The sequence below is a fragment of the Stomoxys calcitrans genome, chromosome 4 (genome assembly GCF_963082655.1).
Source record: "Stomoxys calcitrans chromosome 4, idStoCalc2.1, whole genome shotgun sequence".
NCBI lineage: Eukaryota > Metazoa > Arthropoda > Insecta > Diptera > Muscidae > Stomoxys > Stomoxys calcitrans.
The window spans coordinates 1,103,242-1,119,320 of record NC_081555.1 but is presented as its reverse complement, the minus strand read 5'-3'; the positions used below and the strand labels follow the sequence as shown (position 1 = coordinate 1,119,320).

At 35.5% G+C, this 16,079-nt stretch overlaps 1 protein-coding gene and 1 long non-coding RNA gene across 11 annotated transcripts in view; one reads left to right on the top strand and one right to left on the bottom strand.

Moving 5' to 3' along the window:
- Positions 1 to 16,079, top strand: part of LOC106084177 (uncharacterized) — a 125,738-nt gene that overhangs the window by 52,379 nt on the left and 57,280 nt on the right. The window contains exon 3 of the long non-coding RNA XR_001220761.2: positions 627 to 746. This is a non-coding gene — a long non-coding RNA (uncharacterized LOC106084177). The remainder of the gene's footprint in view (positions 1 to 626; positions 747 to 16,079) is intronic.
- Positions 1,046 to 16,079, bottom strand: part of LOC106084176 (sex-lethal homolog) — a 116,543-nt gene continuing 101,509 nt past the window's right edge. For 6 of the 10 annotated variants that reach the window (XM_013247697.2, XM_013247694.2, XM_013247695.2 and 3 more), the window contains exons 7-8: positions 14,520 to 14,725; positions 1,047 to 4,994 (exon numbers count right to left, since the gene is read on the bottom strand). In XM_013247697.2, coding sequence (XP_013103151.1) covers positions 4,927 to 4,994; positions 14,520 to 14,725 — 274 coding nt within the window. In that variant the 3' untranslated portion in view covers positions 1,047 to 4,926. Of the gene's footprint in view, positions 4,995 to 10,568; positions 14,726 to 16,079 lie in introns of those variants that run through there. The other 4 variants (XM_013247700.2, XM_013247702.2, XM_013247703.2 and 1 more) reach the window with 3 other exon arrangements.

Below are 16,079 nucleotides of genomic sequence, written 5' to 3'. Positions count from 1 at the left end.
ATGTACAGATTCACAACATACTTGGAATACACTTGTTTCTGATCTCTATCACATAGAAACCATTTGCATACCAAGATGGGTTAAATTCGTGCCTAATGACATCATACAAATCCATGGGTTCACTTTTTCTCAAGGGTTTTGTCTCTACCCTCTGAAAGATCAAATTTTACAAAATATTTTATTTTGCATTTGAAAAAACTTTGAAATGCTAATGCAAGGAACAAAGCCGCTGTTTATAGTGACATTTTTTTTTTTGTTTCGTTTAATTATCCGAAAAGACATTCTAATGATTTTGGGAAATAATTGCACATTTCAAAGAATAACTTAATGGTTACAAAAAATAATGCTTGCATTATGATTACAGTTATGTTTTAATTTTACTCATACATTTTATATATATTTTTGAATTTTTTATATTTTTTTTTAATTAAATTAATCTAGCAAATATTTTCGTTAATCAGTCAGAATAATTTTATTTACTCTTTGTTTTGTTTTTCTCTTGTTTTTAGTCATTGTTTTAAAATTTTACTTTAATTATTTTAGATTTAGAAGAAAAATTATACATATGAGGAAAATTGTGAATTGATGCTAAGGTACTTACTATTTTTGTATTTTTTTTTTTGCAGATTTTAAAAACTATAAGAGATAAAAAAAACACAATTGAGGGAGAGCAAAATAAAAAATGGCTAGAAATAGAGATTTTGCTGAAAAGGATTTAAATGTTGCGCGCTCCGAATCACAATGCGGTAAGTTAAACAAGTTTTTGTTATGTTATAGTATTTGTTTTAAATTAATTAGCTATTGTTAAGGTTTTGAAACTATTCGTATGAAATACGTTGAAACTTTTTCCACGAAATCGAATCATTTAAGACGAACGAATTTCAAAAGCAAGACTTGTAAATTTTGTATATAATTTAAGCTTTAGAAGCTATAAAAACATCCATTTCAATAATAAATTTCTTTTATTTAAACAATTTTTGTTTATAAGTCGCGTAAATGATAGCATGAAAACGATTTGCTGTATAAGACAGAATTGTAGCCAAAATAGAAAATTAGGGTTTAAAGATTAATTATTTTTTTGTACTTTTTAAACTGATTTAGGTTTTTCTCATTTTGTAGTGTTTTTAAGATTTTATTTAAATGTTTAACTTTTTTAGATAAAAATCTTTGCATAAAATTAAATAAAAATTTTCTATTTTTTAATACCAATCTATTGAATAATAATTTTGTAAGAAAAAAATTAACAATTAAGTATTATTATTATATTCATTCGTTTTTTAATAGTTTTATTCATTAACATATGCATAATGAATAATCTAGAAGAAGTTCATAATGAGTTCACTGATTGTTTTCCAATAAAAATAGTTGTATTTTTAGTTAGTCATTAGTCAAGCTAAGAACATTGTTTATTAGTCAAGCTTTTTTAAGTCTTCGTTCGTCTTAAACGATTTCATAGCTTATCAAACTATGAATTGTTGCGAGCAGGGTTGACAGATTAGTTTCGATGAACGCTACTTCATCTCCTCAGAAAGCGTCTTAATAAAACAACTAATTTGTATACTCGTATTGCTAAATATTGTCAAACAGATAGAATATCTCAATTAAACATTTCCATAAAAATCATTTTGACTGCATCACATCGCAAATATTAATCAAACTAGCCATTTCCGTCCATCCGGAAAAAAGAATCAACAAAAAGGGACCTCCTATTTAATGCCGATTCAAAACGGCCCCTGGTCCCGTTATAACATAGTCATAGTTATAAGCAGAGATGCCCTGTCGGAAAGTCCGATGTACGACTATGTAGCATACACACATTTTCGACGAATAAGAACGAAAACGCCATAACCCTATCTAAAGAATCTTTTTTTTTTTTGACAGTTGTGTACAGATATTTGAAATTTTGTGAATTTATGAATATGGATACAACATAAAACGCCTGGGTTCAAATACTGGTGAGAACATCAATTAAATTTGTTTGCTGCTTTTACCACCTTACTAATGCTGGCAGCATTTTTATACCCTCCACCATAGGAGTGGGGGTATACCAACTTTGTCATTCGATTTGTGACACCTCGTAATATTGGTCTAAGACCCCACAAAAAATATATGTATATTCCTGATTGGTAAGACACTTTAAGTCGTAGTAGCCAAGTGGCACAGCGACGCCGCGGGCGGTCATATTTTCGCCACTCCTATGGATGAGTGGCACGGGATAGCTATGAGCACCACACAGGCGTTCACTTTTTGCTCCGATCTATGTGGCGTTCATTGTTGTCATGAGAAGCTCAGTTTAGAGCTACCGGGTGCGTCGACAGGTTGCGGATAGTGGAATGCTCCATACGGAGTAACTGTAATTGCAGTCGTAGAAAATCAGTGGTATCGAGTGGAGAGTCTCAGTGAGATCCCGTGCGCCACCGGGTTAAGGGCCTATGTGGGAAATGCCAACTTTGTGTGACAGTATTAGGTCAGAAAGGCCCAAGAGCCGGGTTTAGAGTTCTCAGAACATACATTTGTAAGGCGTTTTTAATATAATCTTTTTTCAAATATAGCTCGAGTATAGCTGTTGTACAGGTACATAGTGGATATTCAAAGCTCGTCGAATTTACACGTTTTTACGTGTTTTCTTTTAACATTTCATAACATATTTAACAAATTTGTCGATACTATCGAATATATACTATGAAGGAAAATATCGAAACTATCGCATGGAGCGAATATCAATGGTTTTCTAGCGTCTCGACGAAGTCCGAGTCAAGGGCGTAATCGATGCGAGCGTTCGGTAGGACCACGAAAATCCTATGAGAAGATCCGGATCGTGGGAGGACGAGTCTATTATTGAAAGGAAGTAAAAAAAGGGATCAGTATAACTTTCGGTATCAAAACGGGACACATTGAACTACGAGCTCACTTACGCCAAATTAGTGCGGCAAGTGATAGCATATGTAGGGCACGAGGGGAAGATGATAAGACGTTGGAGCATTTCCTATATACTGGCCCGGCCTTTGCTGCTAACAGGCAACGGCACTTAGATGGTAACAATACCATACTTCAACCGACTTAGGTGCATGAAATGGAGAATAATTAGGGCCGGCACGGGATAGCTGTGAGCACCATACAGGCTGGAACTTTGAGATCCTATCTGTGTGGTGTTCATCATTGTCTCGAGAAGCTTAGCTGAGAGCTACGTGGAGCATTCACAGGTTGCAGATAGTGGAATGCTCCATACGGAGTAGCTTCAACGGCAGTAGCAAACAATCAGCGGTATTGAGCGGAGAGACTCAGTGAGAGACCGGACGGGACTAGCTTTGCATTAAAACTGAGTGCCTATGATACTCGGTATGGCAAGGCGGGCTATTGGCGCCTTTAAATAATTAAATTTTTGCACGTTGTGCAAATCTAGCATTCGGCTTTGCCCATTTCTTTACTTTTTATTGATTTGTACGATTTTGGTGACATTAGTTGTAATAAATCTATTTTAATCTCTCGAAACCCATATCAACTGTGGTTTATATCGATCCTTGTTTACTTATATGTACCTGCCATATAAACCCAATTTGTGATTAGACTTCTTGAACATACATTTTGCGTACTTCTTTATCGCATTTCGCTTAATTTTGGCCAAGTAAAGGGTATGAGCTACCTTAGCAAATATTTTGCTGTTGTTACTAAAAACCGATATTCTCTTTCATAGATGGGCAATAACATATAACCGCACATAAATTGCTATGCACGCAGGCAGAGAAAAAACGAATAGAAGCGCACAAATAGTGTAAGCAGTTCGTGTGCCTTCGTTCGCTCGACGCATTGTTGTTATTTTACATTGCATTGTTGTTTTTTTTTTTGCACTTGGCTGATTGGTCAAGATTAACTGCCCCCCCATACAAAACACAATTTATTATTTTTTTCAACTATGTTAGTGTGCCCATTACTGTTCTATTTTATCTTGGCTTTTCATAGAATGGGATTTCGCTAAGTCATGCCAGATTGACTTCATTTCGACACATATCTTTATACAATAGATGATTGTTATACAGACCTGCCCTTTGAGTTGAATTCTTCAACTCAATTTCAATCACGCATACTAAGCGTTAAAACGAATTTGTTGCGGTGTAAAACTTTTTTGGTTTTATTTCAGAAATCTTATGACGGATTTTTGTGTAGTTTTACGTCCCATTCGCGTGATAATCACAAGTCAAAGGGAAAGTAAAACCTATAACCTACCCGATACCCTGCCTAGCCATAGGGCTTAAATGTCAATATGGAGATTAAAGAAGGTTTGCAGACATCTTCATGAATCTTACAGAATTAGGTTGATATATCTAAATTATGCCACTCTTGAGGGGAAAATGGAAAAAATTAACAAAAATTTCAAATCAGACAAAAACCTTTATGACAACAAAGATAATAGTAGAAAAGAAAAGAAAAACAAATTTAAAAAATTCCAGTCTTTGTTTTATTAAAACTATAAACAAAATACAAACTATGAAAATTCAACATAATGAGTTCAGAAAATAATATAACACAGTGGTGTAGGGATTTACATCGAGTAAATATACTTACATCTTTTTTGTTTTAGTTTTTTTGTTTTTTGTAATACTAGTAAATCAAATTTTAGTCTTTCATGTAGAAAACAACACAATTGTCGCATCATATTAATTTACACAAGTTTCTTTTATAAAGTATGCTTTCTTAGTTGTTGTTGTTGTTGTTCCTATTCAAAATTTTAATAATAATAAAAAAATAATAGTAAATTTTTAAACATAACGCATGAGCTTAAATAATTAAATTAAGTTATTTTTAAAAATTAGTTGTCCTTATACAATTTAAACCTAAGCGCATTATACAAGTTATTAAATATGTAGTATGTAATACTAAGTAATTTATATATTTTTAAACTATTATTTACACTAAAGTATGGCTGAATTATAAATAGGGATAGTGATAGGATTTATTGCGATAAAAACCATCCAAAAGTCCAGAATAGTTATACGCTGTAGTTCGATCATATGTCAAATTGCCACAGGGAGGGGTGGTGATGTGCGAAGAAGCATGAAAAAGAAGAGAATTTATATCATTTAGTGTTTTATATCATTTCAAGTTTTTAGATTTCCCTTATAGGACTAATACATATTTCCAATATATAAAAATGCAGGGTTTGAATCCTTTCAATGTTTTAATTGACCAGTCAAAATGTTGTCTTATGTGAGTTCTTTTTTTTTATATGATCATTGCAATAATGCCAAAGGATGTTACTATAAAAATTGAGACACCTTAAGGACAACTCATTGAAATTACAACTATAGAATAGGGAGTTAAATAACACCTGTTTTAATTTTAATAGCCACAACCCACGAGGGCTTAGCCATTCTAATGAAATCATTTCAATCGTTCCCAACATTTGAATATCAGATCGAAATCAGGTGATTAAGGTGAATCAAATGAACGACCACTGTTCGTGTGAGTGACACAATCATAATGGGGTTGACTGTATAAATCAGCCCATTTTTTGTAGTGAACCATCTGAAGCGAATAAGCCCTTTGAATAAAAGTCATTTGTTCGAAGTCTTAACAATGGACAGTTGGGCTATAGTATTTTTTTGTTAACAGTTGAAAAAAAAGTTAAAGCATGCTAATTTCGGCCAGGCCGTATCTTGGGAACCCACCACCGGGATTCTGCTATAAATTTATACAAAATAAATTTAGTTGAAGGGCATTATTTTTCTCTACATACCATACAAGACCGGTTTACATGGGAGATATAATAGGTTTTTGACCGATTTCTACTGTACTTGGCACAATCATTGGTAGCCATAACCGAACACCCTGCGCAAAATTTCAGCTAAATCGGGTGAAAATTACGGCTTCCAGGGACTCAAGAAGTTAAATTGGGAGATCGGTTTATATGGGAGCTAAATCAGGTTATAAATCGATTTCGAGCATACTTGGCACAGTTGTTGAAAGCCATAACAGACCATCATGCGTAAAATTTCAGCTAAATCGAATGAAAAGTGAGGCTTCCAGGGGCTCAAAAAGTCATATCGGGAGATCGGTTTATATGGGAGCTATATCAGGTTCTTGAACGATTTTATGCCGTACTTTGCACAGTGGTTGGAAGTCATAACAGAACACCATGCTCAAAATTTCAGATAAATTGAATAAAAAATGAAGTTTCTAGGGGCTCAAGAAGTCAAATCGGGAGATCGGATTATATTGGAGCTATATAAGGTTGTAGACCGATTTGGACCGATCTTGGCACTGTTGTTGGAAGTCATAACAGAACAGTATGCTTCAAATTTTCCCCAAATCGGACAAAAATTGCAGCTTCCAGCGACACAAGAAGTCAAATCGGGTGATCGGTTTATATGGGAGCTATATCCAAATCTGAACCGATATGGCCCATTTGCAATCCCCAACGACCTACATCAATAAGCATCTGTGCAAAATTTCAAGCGGATAGCTCTTCGCGTTCGACCGCTGTCGTGATTTCAACAAATGGAAGGACGGACGGACGGATATGTCTAGATCGACTCAGAATGTCGAGACGATCAAGAATAAATATATTTAAGGGGTTCTATATCAATATTTTGAGGTGTTACAAACGGAATGACTAGGTTAGTATACCCCCATCCTATGGTGGTGGGAATAAAAACATTGAATGTGTTTTTCTATCTACGGTCTGATCAAAAAATAACCGTTATTTTAAATTTCTTCTAAAAGTGTTTATTTATTAATCAATAACTATTTTAACTATCAAAAAACGCGAAAATCGTGTTTCTTCCGTATGGAAAAAAATTGGCTGAACCTATTTTCTTGAAATTTGTTGATATTGGAAGGAGGCGGCCCTCCCCCTTAACCTAAAAACAATACCCGAAATGAAAAGTGGATTTATCGGGACACTATATACGTATCAAATGGAAGGCATTGGAAAGTAGAATACGAATATGAAATGAAAAATTCGGTCTAAGTACCTAGGAGACCGCCCGTTATGGGACTCAAATGAAAGGCCTTCGGGAGTAGATCATGAATATGGTCTGGTTGTTGCCATGGGATTGAACTCAAATGAAAGGCATTCGGGAGTAGATCATGAATGTAGTCTGGTAGGGGCAATACGCTATATAATTTTTTGATATCGCCAAAATCAAAAGTGGATCGATGGGGACAATATGACCAACAAACAAATTGTATTCGGGAGTAGAGTACGGATATCATATTAATAATGGATCCAAGTACCTAGGGGACCATAACCAAGTCAATTTCGAGTTTTCTTAATTTCCCTAAAATGTCCTATTAATAATAATGACATCCTTTGGCAGCATACGAGGTTATGGGTTGTGTGATTTGTCCAATTTTTAGAGTTACAGGCGAAACAACAGTTAGCCATTACGAAAATAAAACAATAATGAATTCACCACCTTGCATTAGGCCTAAAAAATAACAACAACAAAAAAAGGTTTAGAATTAAAAAAAAAAGAAACAATGTTTATAAATAATATTGAATTACATCAATGATATGTTTATACCATGCACATCTGCCAAAGCTTATTTGTAATTGAAATATTTAGAGAGTGAGAGAGGTACGGTACATTTCTTTTGACCATTGAGCACTGCAGAGACAACAACATCTTAAATCCAAACGTTTGTATGTTTATTTATAAAAAAAAATACTGTGTGTGTTTTCACATTTCAGAAAAAAAAATAATTAAAAAAAATATATTATATAGGCATGAAAAAAAAAACAACAAAAAGCATTTCTCACCTCGAGTTTGGAAATAACTACAAAGTTTTACACATTTTCAATCGAATTGAGATTCATTTGATAGCTGTTTGTTATAAAAAAAAATTTAAAAAAAAATTATTTTCATTTTTATTACAATGGGACCGATATTGCTGAATGGAAGAGCGATACGGGGAGGGACACCATTTTGGATTCGGAATATCGGTTGGCGCATACTTACCACGCCCACCATTTCCTTAACGATATTAAATTAGCTAGAAGAAAAAAAACAACAAAAACAAAAAAAATATGCTTCCCGTTGAGTCCAAGTTCTCCAAACAATTTACTTTTTCCCTCGCTTCTTTGAAGGAGTGTGCCCTTTCAGAAAAAACAGCTAAACACACACACACATACATTTTTTTAGCAAAAAAATAAAAAAAAAATTGATTTTGTTTAAGAAACTAGGTATTTATTTCTAAATTTCTACAGAAACTTTAGTAATGTCAATATATATGTTTGTATGTTTAATATTTTATACTTCAAAGTATTTTTTTTTTCATTTAGTTTGTGGATATATAAGTATCGTATATTAGAATTAGAATTGTTTATATGTATGTATTTATCTCAATCAAAGGATTATAACATTCGTATATGCAAATATTTTGCATCGACATAACGGCATAACATTCTCCAAATGAAGTTGAACAACGGAAATACTTGCTATAGATACAAGGCGAAAGGCAGCGGGGGAAAATTAGAAACAAGGTCAAACAGTTAATTTCTAGCCTATGTTTTGTGTGATTTTCAATTTAATAGCAACATTTTAAACCCCTCTTTGGTGCGAGTTATTTTAGCTTACATCCAAAATATGATTTTCAACAGCGAGGCTATTTTAGATTTCATCTAGCCTCTTATTGCCCTCTTCTTTGGCCAAGATTGATATGAGCTCAAGAAGAAGAATCGAAAAATCGATCAATGTAGCGGCTATATGCAAATATATTTCGATTTGGACTAAAATTGCCATGGGTTTCTTCTTTCTGTAGTTTCAAGGTTTCGAAAACAACTCAAAGTTTCCTTTTACACCAAAATTGTGTCAAATATTACAACTTTAAGAAGTCTAAAGGGTCGATCTGCCTTGATGGATATATTAATTGAAAAGAAAAAAACGTATTGACACATCAATCCAGCCTGATTGGAGGGTATTACATGATCGGTTCCCTTCGACTTTTTGACCTGTCCATGCAAATCCTTATTAAGCTGTAAAATAATCTGTTCAAAATTGTGTTTTGTTGTAACGCACGTCGTTATCATTTTCCTTCATTGGAGACATTTTTGCCGTTTTTAATTTTTTCTTATTTTCTTTTAGCATAATTAGGATACATTTGTATACTCATTAGGTTACATGTTTTAGTGGATTTTATTGAAATGTTAAATTGGTTTTTCTACTTTACTGTTATTGGTTGGGAAGAAATAGAATCTTTTTTTATATAACCCATTTTAGACCACTACCACTTTCTGTAATTCAATCGCTTTGAAATTTTAAAAGGGAGTATTTATTGCTCACCAGAGAAATAAAAACTAAATTCCCTTTCTTTTTGTATTATAGTTTCCGAAATGTCGGTTTCGAAAAGAAGATAAGGTCAACACTGTAGGGCTGGCAAACTATCGATATTCGCATTGCAAATGCAAATTGGCCCGTGGACATTCCACTAAGGAACCGGGGCAAACTTCTCACATATCCATGAATGCTGTTCGATTTAAGTTCAAGCTCAAAGATAAGGGACCTCCTTTTTATAGCCGAGTTCGAACGGCGTGCCGTAGTGCGACACCTCTTTGAGGAGAAGGTTGTACATAGCTGCCATGGCAAATGGTACAGTACCTCACAAATGTCGCCAGCATTAGGAGGGGAAAACCACAGCTTATAATTTTTTTCTTATGTTCTCGCCAGGATTCGAACTTAGGCTTTGCGCGTCATAGGCGGCCTCCCATCGATATTCGCAAGATTCGATATTCTAATAATGAATATCGATAGTATCGTTTATTTCCTATCACCAAAATTTAAAAAGGAAATGAGAAGTAAAAAAATCAGAATATCGGTTTATATAGAAGCAAAACCAATGCTTGGACCGACTAAAACCAAATGTAATAAAGTCAGTTGGAAATCATGAGAGAAATCGTACAAAATGTTAGTCTAATTGGACGAAAACTGCGCCCTCTATAAGCTCAAGAATTAAAAACGACGATTGAAAATGTGTGATTGGGATACATTAACTATCGGATCGCAAATTGTTTGTTCAATTTTACAAAGAGTGTAACTTTGCCGATAATATCGATAGAAAAAATATCAATCGATATTCAGCCAAAAACTAAAATATCGATAGTGCCATCGATATTTTGCCAGCTCTACAACACTGTATTTAATACGAAATATAAAAGAATTTTCAATATGAGATAAAATCCTACAGCCAATTTATGCATGTGAATGTTCACCAAATCACTGATGCGAAAACGCAGCACTTGTCTAAAATGGGTTATGGAAATTCGATTTTTTTTACCTTGACTGACCTCAATCCTATGAGATTAAGAGGGCTCTTTACACTGTTAGGCAATATACAATTTAAATGTTCGCGGCAAATTTGCTTTGGGTATATCACGCTACTTATACACTCTGGATCATAGCCGTAAGTCACAAAGAACACTATGTGTAAAATTTCAATTCCCAAATCGAATAATAATTGCGGCTTCCAGGGGCTCAAGGTGTCAAACAATTTTTTATAATGCTTTATAGAACTAGACGTTCTATAAAGAGAAATATTTTATATAAATTTCGGAAATGTAAATAAAAAACAGATTTAATGTGCTAAAGGTGGTATTAAACGATATATATTCTCATATGTATTTTCAAATGTGGCAACTCTAAAAAATTCACAAATCGTGTGATACGTACGTAATATTAAATATTAAAAAAGAAAAATCGGTCCGACTCGGCTGAGCCGAATATTGAGAGCCCACACCCAACTTAAAATTTAGTTGTTGTTGCAGCAGTGCGTACAACCAGCTGCCATGGAATTGTTAAAAAAAAAATAGTTGAAGGGCACATGTGTACTCTACCTCTCACCTTTTTGCCAATTATTTGAAGTTTTAGAAATAGCCAATTTTTGAAGCTTTAGAAGACTAATCCGGAGATCGATTTGTATGGAGGCTGTATCAGGTTATAGACCGATTTGGATTCTCCTTGACACGGCTTTTGAAATTGTAACAGAACATCACCGGCAAAATTTCAGCCAAATCGGATAACAATTGCGACTTATAGGAGCTCAAGATCTCAAATCGGGCGGTCGGTCGTTCCGGTCCAAAGGATCGATCGCCGCGGGAACAAGATGGCCATTGGTTATTTAAAGGCGCCAATACCGATAGGCACATAGGCACTCTGACTGTCGTTGAAGCTACTCCGTATGGGGCATTCCACTATACGCAAACTGTGGATGCACACGGTAGCTCGAAGCTAAGCTTCTCGTGATAACAATGAACACACAGATTGGAGCTCAAAGTTCAAACAAGTGTGGTGCTCATGGTTATCCCGTGCAGTGTGTTGTGGTGGTTAGTCCTTGGCCAATGAAGGACTCCATCAGATTAATCCGGAACGTAGAAGCGGCTGTCATGATATAGATTTGTCGAATTGTTGGACGCATGGGTGAAATCTCCTTCCATTTCTATCGTAGGGGACAAAATAGCTTTTAATTGAATTTACTAAAGCACCGTATTTGAAAATTTTTTTAAGATTCGATTACAAAAATGATTGAATCAACCAATTTTCAGATTCAATTGAATTGAATTAATTGAATCAATTAGTTTTTTAATTGAAAATGGTAAAATTTTCAATCACGACTGTAATTGGAAAAAAGTCACATTCAATTCAAAAATGATTGAATCAATCAATTTTTTAATTGGAAACGATTTTGTACATGCAAATTTTGCCCATGAACATTCCACTAAGGAACACGGGGGAAATTTCTGACACTTCAATGAGTGCAGTCCGATTCAAGTTTAAGCTCAATGGTAAGGGGCCTCCTTTTTATAGCAGAAGTTTTACATGGCATAGTACCTCTCAAATGTTGCTAGCATTAGGAGGGGAAAACCACCGCTGAAAATTTTTTCTGATGGTCTCACCAGGATTCGAACCCAGGCGTTCAGCATCGGATCAGCAGGCGGACGTGCTAACCTCTACGCTACGGTGGCCTCCTGAAATCGATTTAATTTTCAATAAAATTTTAAATTGAAAATTTTTTTGCTATTTTTTTTCTGTGTATATTTTCTGATGTTCAATTCGTACCGTATTTAGTTTCCGAGATATTGAGGTGTAAATATGCCAAATATTTTGTGTATTTTGCAAACTTCAAGTGTGTAAAAGTGGCGTATGGAACAAAACAGCATTCTACCGACGTAATGTATATGTTCTATTTGGGAGCATAAATAGACTCAGTTTTCAGATTTTGTTACATGGAATACATACAAGATCATTAAACTTAGCTGAAGGAGATAGAACATTAATTGTTCTTAGCCCAAATTCTTTTTCTTATTCATTTCCAATGTTGTGGGATTTCGAAGACAATTCCCATAGTTAGCAGACAAGGTATACATACATACGTACATATCTATGTAGTTCTATACGAAGTCAATGCAACTGATTAAGGAGCAGGGACAAACTTCTGACTTATCAATGGGTGCTGTCCGATTCAAGTTCAAGCTTAATGACAAGGGGGACGCAGGGTAGGGTGTAACCACCTCTCACAGTTTTTTTTCTTATGTTCTCGCCAGCATTTGAACACAGGCGTTCGACATCATAGGCGGACATGCGGACAGAGTGCTGCAATGGCTTAGACTTATATTCTAAAAAAAAGTACATAGTCGGTAATTGGTTGGTTAAACCCACTTACATCATATACCATTATTAGCAGCCTGAAATAGATTTGCAAAGTTGGCAGAACCACGGACAAAGCATAGAGTCATTTATTTTCCGCAAGTAATAGTGGCTAATTAAATCAATTGTTCGATTCCCTTCCGGGTTAGTTGGACACATCCAATTGCTTTCCTATGTGGAAATTTATATTTGAACTTCATACTTATAATCGATACCAACAATTGTTTTTCCACAAAATTATTTTGATTCAGAGGAGAGCTTGACGTTAGAAAATGGTGTGAAACTGTCTTGTTCGTAATATATGATTTTTATTTGAACCAAACTAATATGATTTAAAATAAATTTTCAATCTATTATTGCATTTAACGAAGAAGCATAAAAAAAAATTTAAAAAAAAAAAGTAAGAACAAGTAGAAGACTCTTAATCCCTGTGGTTTTGTTCTACTTTGAGTTTGTTGTTATATTCTGTTTTCACTTTGAGGCCTTAATTGTTTACCTGCATAAAATATACGAAGACAACAATGTTTGCAGCAAGTGAAAACAGCACAAATTGGCTAGGCCAATGGGTATACCCACCACCATGGATTGTTCTTAAAGTGATATTGATATGATAAAGTGATATTTACACTTGCGGAAATCTCTAACGAATAACGGAAATCTCGCACTATAAATGAATAAACAAGTGATGTACACACTTCACAGCTTCCAAATTCATTAAAGTTGCATCAAAAAATAGCTTTCCATGAGCTCACGAAATAAAAACGTTAAATTGGTCCATATTAGGGTTTACATAAAACGTTTCTTCCAAGAGGAGAACATGACGGCACAACATTCGAACTCGTTCGTAAAAAGAATGTCACTATCGTTGAGCTAAAACTTCGGAATCGGAAATCATTCCTTGAGAGAAGTAGAAGGAAATCATTCCTTATATAACAAGTAATTGCAAGTGAACCAGTTTCATATTTTCAAATTTAATAATGGAGAAAAGCTTTTGTGCCCTCCTTTTCTGTGTGTTGGGTTAAAAATCCAACAACTGAATCAACCGGTATCAAGTTTAAGCTTTCTAATATTAATTCCAATTGTTAGTGCTCGATAGGCGGGGGGTAACACTTTTCTTTCGAGGGAACATTAAACATAATTTGTTACTTCAGTTAAATATAATTTTATTATTAATACAATCATAAATTCAAAAATGGTTATAGTAGTGGGAGGAGAAGTGCTATAATATTGCCATAATACATGTGAGTAATAATTACTCTGCCTTTTGCTGTGGATAAAAACTCAATTCTTCAATTTGTATTTCTCATTTTAGTTTGTTTTTGTTTTTTTGCATCATAAACACGATATCCTATGTAAAGGTTGTATCTTTCCGTTAGAAAACACTATTTTATATTATTATGAAGTTAGTTCTTATATTTAAAAAAAAAAAAAAAAAAAACAAAACAAAAACATATTCTTGTTCGATACACGTGTATGATGTATGTCATTGTTTGTCCGCCCAGCTAGAGACCGGGCCGGGGGCTAATAGAAAGTGAAGTCTACGCAAAACCGTATCTCGTATTGCTATGACGATATATTTTGATAAGAAGAAGAAGAGAAGAAAAAAACTAAAACTATGTCCGTTAAATATGCCTCACGATTTTGTGTGGATGCATTATCGTCGTTACTATTCAAAGGGTACATCTATATAATTGTATGTGAGTGTGTATATATGTATGTATGTATATTATATATGTATGCATATAAAGTACTTTTGTTTTCATCTTATCATACTTGTAGAAGAGTTCTAGTTTGAAAATCGATTTGCGATTTGAATTTATATGAATTTCTGGGGATTGTGATAGGGATGCATTTTTTGATTACGAATTTTATTGTGTCTACCTCTGTGCACCATGTTGTTGTAGCCTGGCCCAGCCGCTGGTATGGGCGCTGCCGGTGGGCCCATACCCAACTGGTTCATAAAATGGTGAGCTTTCATTTTGCCATGCTCCTCGGCCAGTCGTACAGTTAATGGCTGGGAGGCACCTTCCGGTATAACATTATTTAAAGCTGATATGGCCTCTTGGGCTTCTTCACGTTTGTTAAATCTGTAAACAATGGAAAAAAAAACAATAATTAAAGTATTTTAAAAAATGGGAAGGAAAAAACAATTTGATTTTATTTTTTAGTTGGGAAGGTGTTTATTGCAATTAATTACAATTATTATTAATTTTTAATATAACATAGGTTTTTAGAGTGAGTCGCTTTCTTAGCCGCAGTGTTAACTTTTCTTAGTAAAACTACCGGTTTTAAGACCCAGATAATGTATTTTTCAGCCCTGTTACCGCCTTTTCAGACCCATTGACCACTTTTTGGCCCCCAGCTACCGTGTATGTGGGTCCATCTGCATTTGTCTAGATATCGGTTGTTAGGTGCTTTTTAGACCCACCAGTTACTGGGTTTTGGGACTAGCCACAAGGTTTCTAGGTTCAGCTAAAATTTTTCTGAAGCCAGCAACAGGTTTTCTGGACCCATCTTTCTATACCTTGCTAACGGTTGTTATACCCAGCGGCAGGGTTTGAGTCCAGCTACCGCTTTTTATGGGCCCGGCAGCAGGGTCTAAAAACTGGTACCAGGGTCCAAAAAATCGGTAAATGGCCACAGAAAACCTATAGCTCGGCCCAGAAAACAGGTAACTACTCCCAGAAAAGCGGCATCTGGTCCCAAACCTTCAGCTGGGCTTAAAAACTGGCATCAGGATCCAGAAAATCGGTAGATGGCCCAGAAAACAGGTAACTACTCCCAGAAAAGCGGTATCTGATCCCGAACCTTCAGCTGGGCCTAAAAACTGGCATCAGGATCCAGAAAATCGGTAGATGGCCCAGAAAATCAGTAGCTAGACCGTGAAAACCGGAACTAGCTCCAGAAAAGCGGAAGCTTGACCCAAACCCTGCTGCACCCAGAAAGGTGGACCCTGAAATCGATAGTTGGACGCAATAACCCGCAAAAGGGTCCGGGAAACCTGCCGCTCGGCCCAGCTACCTGTTTTCTGGGGTTAGCTGCCTTGTGGTAGCTGGAAATCGGTATCTTGGCCCAGAAAACCGCATCCTGGGCCCGAACCCTGCAGCAGAGTGCTGAAATCAGGCGCTAGCCCCGACAGCCCCAGACAGCATAACCCAGAAGATCACCTGATGGGCCCTGAAAAGCGGTAGCTAGGCCCAAACCGTGCAGATGGACATAGAAAGCAGCAGCAGGGCGGCAGGATCCGAAAAATCGGAAACTGGGCCCAGAAAGCCGGTAGCTGGACTAAGCTACCGGTCTCTGATTCAAGAAACCGATTTCCTATTCCAAGCACCAACTTTGTGGACCCTGCTGGCCCAGCTCTCCCAGAACCTGCAGCTGCACACTAAAACATGATGCGGACCCAGAAAATCGAAACTTGACCCAGAAACCTAGTAGTTA